The sequence below is a fragment of the Bombina bombina genome, chromosome 5, assembly GCF_027579735.1.
Source record: "Bombina bombina isolate aBomBom1 chromosome 5, aBomBom1.pri, whole genome shotgun sequence".
Taxonomy (NCBI): Eukaryota; Metazoa; Chordata; class Amphibia; order Anura; family Bombinatoridae; genus Bombina; species Bombina bombina.
In genome coordinates, this window is record NC_069503.1 from 152,959,369 (window position 1) to 152,970,804 (window position 11,436).

An 11,436-nucleotide genomic window follows, 5' to 3' on the forward strand; every position below is an offset into this window, starting at 1 on the left:
AACCAATAACTGAGGTTAGATTACAGAAAATGATAGGGGCACTAGAAGGGGTATGTGCAAACAGGGACGAGGCGCTTATTTTAAGAACGGCTTTTTTAGTAGCATTTCACGGAGCAATGAGGATAGGGGAGCTGTTACCAAAAAACAGAAAAATAGGTAAAGGGGGTGTAGAGACAGGGGATGTAAGATGGGGGGAAGAAGCCGTGCTAATATTGGTAAGATGATCTAAAACAGACAAGGAAGGAAAAGGGGCATGGCTAAATATGGCTAAAACAGGGGGAACACTGTGCCCGGTGGCCTGTGTTAAGGAATACCTGATAGCAGGGAGGAAAGGGGGCCACACATTTCTGAGGCATGCAGACGGTTCGGATGTAACAATCTTCCAGTTTAAAAGCATATTACAAAGGGTGGTTAAGAAATTGGGGTGGAAAGAGGCACACATCGCGCCGCATTCATTCAGAATAGGAGCAGCAACCACCGCAGCGGGTAGGGGTTGTTCAGAGGAACAAATTAAAAAATTAGGGAGATGGAAATCCGCAGCGTACAAATCTTACATAAGAGTGCAAAAGGAGTAAGGCCTTAATAAAAATGTTTCTAACGGTTAAATTGTTTTTTTGTTTTACAGACAAAGCGTTAAGGGTGTGGATAGTAGGGCATTCCTACGTCTATTGGGCACAGGCTAGGGCTGCAGCATCGGCGCAGGGAGTAAATTTGGGACTATCGCACAAGGAAGTTAGCATTAGATGGGTAGGAAAAAGAGGCATGATGTGGGACGAGTTAGTGCCTACAATACAGCTGGCAAGGAGAAGATGGGGGTGTCCGGACGCCATAATTATACATCTGGGGGGAAACGACATAGGTGCTTACCCACTTAGAGAGCTAGAAGAGAAAGTTGCAGGAACAATGAGATGGTTGAAGGTGGCATGGCCATCAGTGAGGGCGATATGGTCCAATATAGTTTCGAGGATATTCTGGCGGAACTCGTACACGAGCAAAGCAGGATATAGATCAAGGAGAAAAGTGAACCAGGTGGCAGCAAAGGTTATGAAGGAAATAGGGGGTAGAGTGGTGGAGCACCCACTGATAGCAGCGAGAAAGGAGGAGCTATTCAGACGGGATGGAGTGCACCTAACGGATGAGGGGAATGACCAGCTGCTGGTGGACATCAGAGGGATGTGCCAAGAGTTGGTAAAGGTAAGGAAAGGTCACGAATGGTGGAAAGAGTTGGCAGAAAGAGGGGCTCTTTTTGGTGGCGGTGAAGTTTGTGCACGACACGTGGGCGGGGCAGAAGGGGAGGTGGGAGGATCCCGCGGCATACCCAGCCCTGAGGGGTGATCCGGTGGTCTATCTAGGGGGAGGGCTATGTCGTGGGTTCTCCCTTCTCCAAACTGCCCTGCCAGGGGGGGGGTAGTTGTTACACCCCCCCTAGGCGTGGTTCCCAAAATTCTGGTTTTAATGCAAGGGCATTATTTGGTGTTTATTTTGAGTTGATTTATGGCTGAATTTTGCAAGATATAGTTTAAAGGTAGCAAAATTCAATTAAGTAATAAAATCGTGACCTTTCCACATTTCGCCATAACTACTGTGTCTGTGTTTTATTTTAGATAAGAATTAGATAAGAGAAATGGGGATCGGGGGTTATAGTTGTTGGGTGTTATACATGTATTGGACAAGGGAATGCAGCCTCCTCACCTTAAACTAGTGCAGGGAGCGGATGCGAGGGGAACGTCATAAGGGAGGGGCTGCTGGGAGAGGACAAAGGGGAATCTAGGTGTGCCAGGTGTGGGGGATGAGACAGAGATAAGGAGAGCAGGCATTGGTCAGGAGCAGAGACAGGGGCGGAGCTGGAGGTAAAGGTGTTATAAGGAAGGGGATTGCTGGAAGGAGTCACTAACCTTTTTTCTTTGTTTCCCACCCTCCCACCCTAGACGCAGCAGAGCACGATGCAATAACCGGAGAGGTCACGTGAGAAGGCAGTACTTGCACGGCTAAGGGCAGGACGTTGACTAATTGGTTGAGTCGCAGTAAGACCGCCCGTGCTCCTCAATAAGGGGAAGAACACAGCGCAACCGAAGGGCAGCAGGTGACCTGGCGGTCTACGCTGACTGGAGGATAGAAAACGGCAGCTGTTTTTTAACATAGTATTGAGCATACAATCGCAGCAAGCGGTGAAGTTTGTGCACGACAATGCAAGGGCATTATTTGGTGTTTATTTTGAGTTGATTTATGGCTGAATTTTGCAAGATATAGTTTAAAGGTAGCAAAATTCAATTAAGTAATAAAATTGTGACCTTTCCACATTTCGCCATAACTACTGTGTTTGTGTTTTATTTTAGATAAGAATTAGATAAGAGAAATGGGGATCGGGGGTTATGGTTGTTGGGTGTTATACATGTATTGGACAAGGGAATGCAGCCTCCTCACCTTATGAAAAGTGAGCGTTAGACCCTATTTTGAGTGACTCCAAATACCGGCGGTAGCCTAAAACCAGCGTTAGGAGCCTCTAACGCTGGTTTTCACGGCTAAAGCCTTACTCTTTTTTTGTGATGCTCCTGGCATGTAGCAATAGCATTAGCTTTACTTAAAGGGTCATGATACCCAAATGCTGAAACACTTGAAAGTGATGCAGCATAGCTGTAAAAAGCTCACTAGATATCACCTGAACATCTCTATGTAAAAAAGAAAGATATTTTACCTCAAAAATTCCTCAGAAGCCACATCCCATTGTAAAGGACTTCTAAGCAGCAAATCAGTATGTCTGTCCTGGGACAGCTAAGGGAGTGAGCTTACGTGCACACTCATCTTATTTCCCTATTCAGTTTAAGGAAGTTTACTATGAAATCTCATGAGAGTTAAATCAAATCTCATGAGATCACAGTAAAATAGTTCATGACCTCAGCACTGTTGATGCTGATTGGCTGCTGTTCATTTCTTCATTTTTTTTTTACCTGCAGCTAAAGTATAACTTTTTACACAGAATTTACTATGCTGAGCTGAGGAAATTATGAGGTAAAATATCTTCTTTTTTTACAAAAAAGGATATATTTTCCTATCAGCTTTTTACAGTTATACTGCATCAGTTTCAAGTGATTTAGCATATGAGTGTTATGTCCTTTTAAAGGGACACTGAACCCAAATTTTTTTCTTTCATGATTCAGATAGAGCATGCAATTTTAAGCAACTTTCTAATTTACTCCTAATCTTTGGTTCAGCACCTGGATAGCGCTTGTTGATTGGTGGCTAAATGCATACTGAATACTGGACATTGTATAACTTCTTCAAGTTTTATGAATACTGGACTTTGTATAACATCTCTCAAAAGTTATGTAACATATATGAGTTTGCCTAAATGATCTTATCTCCATTCCTGTTTTCATATGATCCAATTGCTTCTCTCCAGACAGAATCGGCCCAGCTCCTCAGGGCATGTGTTAAACTGTAGAATATGAATTGCATAATTTGTCTCGGCCACCAAGCAACGAGAGCGAATCTTTGAAATCTCCTTCCATTTTATGTTTTTCCTTACTGTATCCAACCAAGACGAATATTGTCCATAATGGATGTATTTGTGGTGTGTTATCATTCCAGAGAAGAAGTGGAAAGGTCTATGGTCTCTAGTCTCTTCTAAAATATTTTTGATGCATAACACCTTTATTACAACATCTGTATCTCAAGCTTTGATTACATTCTTAGCTAGGATCTTGTCTATCTAATATTTTTGTATAATATTTAGCATATAAAAATGTTTGTTGTTAGAGTCTGTATTTTTACTCTTATTGCTATTATCGCTGCACAACAGATTTATTTTCTATTGCTTTTAATAAGTTTTATATTATGGAATGTAAGGTGATTGCAGGGTCTGAGTAAACCTAAGAAAGTCCTTTGACGTTTATGAAGACAGAATTCCTTTGTGGTAGTTTTACATCTCCTTTTTGCTTAAAGGGACACTAAACCCACATTTTTTCTTTTGTGATTCAGATAGAGCATGCAGTTTTACGCAACTTTCTAATTTACTCCTATTAGCAAATGTTCTTCATTCTCTTGGTATCTTTAATTGAAAAGCAAGAATGTAAGTTTTGATGCCGGACCATTTTTGGTAAACAACTTGGGTTGTTCTTGCTGATTGGTGGATAAATGCATCCACCAATAAACAAGTGCTGTCCAAGGTTCTGGACTTTCTTTTTCAAATAAAGATAGCAAGAGAACGAAGAAAAATTGATAATAGGAGTAAATTAGAAAGTTACTTAAAATTGCATGCTCTATCTGAATCACAAAAGAAAAAAATGTGGGTCCAGTATCACTTTAATAGAAACCAAGGGCCAGATTATGACTGGCGCATTAACAGTTACGCGCAAGCAATAAGGGGCTTATCGCAGCTGTTTGTGTGCATCAGGTTATCTAATGCACGTCTGGTTAGAGCTCTGGTTAACTGCGAAACAAAAAAGTGTCATAAAACACATCAAAAATACATTACAAAGTACAATTACACGCATATTAAAATGATCTAATAAAATTATTGAGATAACAAATTGCACAAAAAAGTTTTAAGGGCTCAAAGATATGAGGTCTCAGGTATTAGGAAAAAAAAACAGGCAAAGGGCTTTAACATAGAGATACATACAGTACATATAAATGTCTAAATATTTATATGTATATATATATATGGCTACATGTATTTATGTGCATATTAATTTATTTACAGACATATATATACACATATAAACACAAACATATATGTGCACACACACAGCCCTTTGCAGTTAAATGGATGAAAACATGAAAAAAAATTTTTTATGCAATATTCATATTAAATAAAGTGTTAAACTGTGTATTTACAGTAAACATTTCACATTCCAATGTTCTGCACATAGCAAAATATGTTCTAAGTATTTATAAATAGATATTCATATACTGTATATGTATATATATATATATATATATATATATATATATATATATATATATATATATATATATATATATATCCTCTCCAAGAACACAGGCACTCACTGGTCTTTATAAAAGGAAATCCTTTATTCAATCCATTAAAACGATAATAATACTATGACGTTTCGGCACATCATCGTGCCTTTATCAAATGTATCAAAATATTAAAAGCTTCAAGAAGCTTTTAATATTTGATACATTTGATAAAGGCACGATGATGTGCCGAAACGTCATGGTATTATTATCGTTTTAATGGATTGAATAAAGGATTACCTTTTATAAAGACCAGTGAGTGCCTGTGTTCTTGGAGAGGATACGAATTGGCTTGCAGTGCACCTTGACAGTTGAATTGGTGTAAGATTGTGCTGTCCTTTATCTGGACTATATATATATATATATATATATATATATATATATATATATATATATATATATATATACACAGTATCCCACAAAAGTGAGTACACCCCTCACATTTTTGTAAATATTTTATTATATCTTTTCATGTGAGAACACTGGAGAAATGGCACTTTGCTACAATGTAAAGTAGTGAGTCTAAAGCCTGTATAACAGTGGAAATTTGCTGTCTCCTCAAAATAACTCAACACACAGCCATTAATGTCTAAACCGTTGGCAACAAAAGTGAGTACACTCCTAAGTGGAAATGTCCAAATTGGGCCCAATTAGCCATTTTCCCTCCCTGGTGTCATGTGACTCATTAGTGGTTCAAGGTCTCAGGTGTGAATGGGGAGAAGGTGTGTTAAATTTGGCGTTATCGCTCTCACACTCTCTCATACTGGTTACTGGAAGTTCAACATGGCACCTTATTGCAAAGAACACTCTGATTATCTGAAAAAAAGAATTGTTGCTCTACATAAAGATGGCCTAGGCTATAAGAAGATTGCCAAGACCCTGATACTTAGCCGCAGCAAGGTGGGCAAGACCATACAGCGGTTTCACAGGACAGGTTCCACTCAGAACAAGCCTCACCATGGTCGACCAAAGAAGTTGAGTGCACATGCTCAGTGTCATATCCAGAGGTTGACTTTGGGAAATAGACATATGAGTGCAGAGGTTGAAGGGGTGGGGGGTCAGCCTGTCGGTGCTCAGACCATTCGCCGCACACTGCATCAAATTGGTCTGCATGGCTGTTGTCCTAGAAGGAAGCCTCTTCTAAAGATGATGCACAAGAAAGCCCGCAAACAGTTTGCTGAAGACAAGCAGACCAAGGACATGGATTACTGGAACCATGTCCTGTGGTCCGATGAGACCATTATAAACTTATTTGGTCCAGATGGTGTCAAGCGTGTGTGGCGGCAATCAGGTGAGGAGTACAAAGACAAGTGTGTCTTGCCTACAGTCAAGCATGGTGGTCGGAGTGTCATGGTCTGGGTCTGCATGAGTGCCACCGGCACTGGGGAGCTACAGTTCATTGAGGGAACCATGAATGCCAACATGTACTGTGACATACTGAAGCAGAGCATGATCCTCTCCCTTCAGAGACTGGGCTGCAGGGCAGTTTTCCAAAATGATAACGACCCCAACACACACCTCTAAGACGACCACTGCCTTGCTAATAAAGCTGATGGTAAAGGTGATGGACTGACCAAGCATGTCTCCGGATCTAAACCCTATTGAGCATCTGTGGGGAATCCTCAGATGGAAGGTGGGGGAGCGCAAGGTCCCTAACATCCACCAGATCTTTGATGTCATCATGGAGGAGTGGAAGAGGACTCCAGTGGCAACCTTTGAAGCTCTGGTGAACTCCATGCCCAAGAGGGTTAAGGCAATGCTGGAAAATAATGGTGGCCACACAAAATATTGACACTTTGAGCCCAATTTAGATATTTTCACTTAGGGGTGTACTCACTTTTGTTGCCAACAGTTTAGACATTAATGGCTGTGTGTTGAGTAATTTTGAGGGGACAGCAAATTTACACTGTTATACAGGCTGTACACATATTCCTTTACATTGTAGCAATGTGTAATTTCTTCAGTGTTATCACATGAAAAGATATAATAAAATATTTACAAAAATGTGAGCTACTGTATATATATATATATATATATATATATATATATATATATATATATATATATATATATATATATATATATATATATATATATATATATGTCAGCTCCAACCCTGGCACTCTAAGCAAACAAGCTACCTGCAAAAATGCTCCCATACTGCTGAACGTGCCTGGATGAAATCCCACTCTTAACCAGATTTCCTCCACTATAAGTTCATTCTTTATTCTTACTCCTCTGCCCTTCACTTAGCCAAGCAAACCTACTTCTCTTCTCTTATATCTACTCACTCCTCAAACCCTAAATGTCTCTTCTCCATTCTCAACTCTCTCCTCTATCAACCTGCACTACCCCGTTCATCTGCCTTTAGTGCTCAAGACCTGGCAGACTACTTTTTCAACAAAACACTTACCATCCAAAGTAATATCCCAACACAAGACTGCAACCTTCCATCTCCGCCCCAATGGCCACCCCCTCCAACACTCTCAGCACCTTCCCCCAACCACTGAGAAGGAAATGAGTTCCCTATTATCTTCCTCACACCTCACTACCTGCCCACTTGGCCATCTAATACCTTCTCTGTCTTCTACCCTCACTCCATCTATTACTCACATATTCAACCTATCCCTTACTTCCTGTTCCGCTAGCTTAAAAAATACTGGAAAAACAAGTTTTCGATCGCCTAATCTACTTCTTGTCCTCCCACTCATTGCTTGACCCCTTGCAATCTGGCTTCCGTCCCCAACACTCAACTGAGACTGCCCTCACCAAGGTTACTAATGATCTTCTTTCTGCTAAAAACAACGGACACTACTCAATACTTATCTTACTTTACCTGTCTGCTGCGTTTAACACCGTTAACCATCCCCTTCTCCTATGGACTCTCAGCTCCTTTGGGCTCTCTGACCCTCTCCTGGATCCACTCTTATCTCTCTAATATGTCATTTTCTGTCTCCTTTGCTGGCGACTCCTCCTCTCTATTGCCTCTGTATGTTGGAGTACATCCAGGCTCTGTTCTGGGTCCTCTATTCTTCTCTATTTATACTTCCTCACTGGGTAAACTTATCAGTGCTAATGATACTCTATGCTGATGATACTCAGATCTACCTATCCACCCCTGCACCCTATCCTTCTGTCCTTTCTCACATCAGTGTCTGCTTATCTGGCATTTCTTCTTGGATGGCCTCTCACCACCTAAAAATCAATGTGTCCAAGACTGAGCTCCTTCTAACCCCACCTCTAATTCTACCCCGGTTTCTAACTTTTCAATCACTGTTGGTGACACCACAATCTCCCTATCACCCCAAGTCGGCTGCCTAGGAGTTATAATTGACTCCAATCTGTCCTTCATACCCCACATCCAATTGCTCTCTTCATCCTGTCACAACCACCTAAGCAATATCTCCAAAATTTGTCTGTTTCTGAGTGCTGAAACTACTAAAAAGCTAATCCACTCCCTGGTAATTTCTCGACTTGACTACTGTAATAACCTACTAAATGGCGTTTCTCTCTTCCGCCTCTCCCCTCTTCAATCCATCCTTAATGCCTCTGCTAGGCTAATCCACCTCTCCCAACGCTCTCTATCTGCTGCACCTCACTGCAAGTCCCTTCACTGGCTCCCCATTCACAGCAGAATAAAATTCAAAATTCTCACCCTGATGTACAAAGCCCTCCCTACCTATCCTCTCTCATCAACAAATATACTCCGGCCTGCCCCCTAAGATCCAACAATGACCTGCTCCTTGCATCTTATACCATCACCTCCTCCCATGCTAGACTACAGGACTTCTCTTGTGTGACACCAACCATCTAGAACACACTTCCTTGAGCTGTCAGACTTTCCCCTAACCTTTCCTCCTTAAAACGCTCCCTAAAGACCTTTTTGTTCAGGGAAGTCTATCTCCAAATCAATAACAAATGATTTCCACTTGCCTAATAGTTGCCCTCATCTAACTCCACACTAACATCATTTTCACCTTTGCAGTCCCCACCTCCTGTTTCTCACCCTCCTACCCATCTAGATTGTAAGTTCCCACGGGAACAGGGCCCTCAATTACCCCTGTATTTGTTTGTTTGTTAAACTTTGTCTGGTGTCTTTTATATTGTATTGTACTGTACTTTTATCTTTGTACCCATGGACAGTGCTGCGGAATCTGTTTATAAATAAAGAATAATAATAATAACAATGTATATACCTACATACTATATATATATATATATATATACATATATATATATATACATATATATATATATATATATATATATATATATATATATATATATATATACATACATATTGCACCAAAATGCCATCAGATATATAAAGAAATATGTATTTATGAATAAATAGAAGATATTCTTCTATATGAAGAATATTCGAATGTGAAATATTCATATTTTCATTTCAGGTTAGCACACATGAGAATACAATGGGGCAAAAAAGTATGTAGTTAGCCACCAATTGTGCAAGTTCTCCCACTTAAGAAGATGAGAGAGGCCTGTAATTTTCATCATAGGTATACCTCAACTATGAGAGACAAAATGTGGAAACAAATCCAGACAATCACATTAGCTGATTTGGAAAGAATTTATTTGCAAATTATGGTGGAAAATAAGTATTTGGTCAATATCAAAAGTTCATCTCAATACTTTGTTATATATCCTTTGTTGGCAATGACAGAGGTCAAACGTTTTCTGTAAGTCTTCACAAGGTTGTCACACACTGTTGCTGGTATGTTGGTCCATTCCTGCGTGCAGATCTCCTCTAGAGCAGTGATGTTTTTGGGCTGTCGCTGGGCAACACGGACTTTCAACTCCCTCCAAAGGTTTTCTATGGGGTTGAGATCTGGAGACTGGCTAGGCCACTCCAGGACCTTGAAATGCTTCTTACGAAGCCATTCCTTTGTTGCCCGGGCGGTGTGTTTGGGATCATTGTCATGCTGAAAGACCCAGCCACGTTTCATCTTCAATGCCCTTGCTGATGGAAGGAGGTTTGCACTCAAAATCTCACAATACATGTCCCCATTTCTTCTTTTATGTACATGGATCAGTCGTTCTGTTCCATTTGCAGAGAAACAGCCCCAAAGCATGATGTTGCCACCCCCATGCTTCACAGTAGGTATGGTGTTCTTTAGTTGCAACTCAGCATTCTCTCTCCTCCAAACACGACAAGTTGTGTTTCTACCAAACAGTTCTACTTTGGTTTCATCTGACCATATGACATTCTCCCAATCCGCTTCTGGATCATCCAAATGCTCTCTAGCATACTTCGGACGGGCCCGGACATGTACTGGCGGCGTAGTGTGCTACTGATGGTAGCCTTTGTTACGTTGGTCCCAGCTCTCTGCAGGTTGTTCACTAGGTCCCCCGTGTGGTTCTGGGATGTTTGCTCACCATTCTTGTCATCATTTTGACCCCACAGGGTGAGATCTTCCGTGGAGCCCCAGATCGAGGGAGATTATCAGTGGTCTTGTATGTCTTCCATTTTCTAATTATTGCTCCCACAGTTGATTTCTTCACACCAAGCTGCCTGCCTATTGCAGATTCAGTCTTCCAAGCCTGGTGCAGGTCTACAATTTTGTTTCTGGTGTCCTTCGACAGCTTTTTGGTCTTCTTCATAGTGGAGTTTGGAGTGTGACTGTTTGAGGTTGTGGACAAGTGTTTTTTTATACTGATAACAAGTTCAAACAGGTGCCATTAATACAGGTAATGAGTGGAGGACAAAGGAACCTCTTAAAGAAGAAGATACAGGTCTGTGAGAGCCAGAAATCTTGCTTGTTTGTAGGTGACCAAATACTTATTTTCCACCATAATATGCAAATAAATTCTTTCCAAATCAGACAATGTGATTGTCTGGATTTGTTTGCACATTTTGTCTCTCATAGTTGAGGTGTACCTATGATGAAAATGACAGGCCTCTCTCATCTTCTTAAGTGGGAGAACTTGCACAATTGGTGGCTGAATAAATACTTTTTTGCCCCACTGTATGTGATTAGGTTTGTGTGTACGCAGGGTGTTTTCTACTTTTATTGCTCTATTGATTTCTATGGGGGAATACGTGATATGTGATATTCTAAGTCTGGCTTTTTATGCGCGTTGGGTTAGCACGCAAGTGAAAACAGTTTACTTTCAACTCAAAATATGAGAGCAACCCGATGAGTGCAAAATGTTTACTTCAAGCGCAGCTAACACTTGAGCTGGAGCGTTAAATAGCGTGCCACTTGTAATCTGCCCTACATGGGTGAAATGTCAATGCTACATAACTGTATAAAAAGTGATGTAGCCATACTAAATCATAAAACTATACATATTGACAGAAAACTACTGAACTCACTGGATTTGGGCATACAGTAAATACGTTTATTATTATCTACAGTGACATTTAAGGATAGTCTCCTTTCCTCAAACCAACAAGACTAATTGCAAGAAATCTATTTATCTATCTATCTATCT

General features: G+C 40.6%; 1 protein-coding gene across 1 annotated transcript; it reads left to right on the forward strand.

Moving 5' to 3' along the window:
* The first annotated feature begins 533 nt into the window (after positions 1 to 533).
* LOC128659264 (uncharacterized) lies at positions 534 to 2,180 on the forward strand. Its single transcript, XM_053712939.1, has 2 exons — positions 534 to 1,194; positions 1,929 to 2,180. Exons 1-2 carry the CDS (start codon positions 589 to 591, stop codon positions 1,950 to 1,952), a joined length of 630 nt encoding a protein of 209 aa, XP_053568914.1. The 5' UTR covers positions 534 to 588; the 3' UTR covers positions 1,953 to 2,180.
* Positions 2,181 to 11,436: the final 9,256 nt, after the last annotated feature.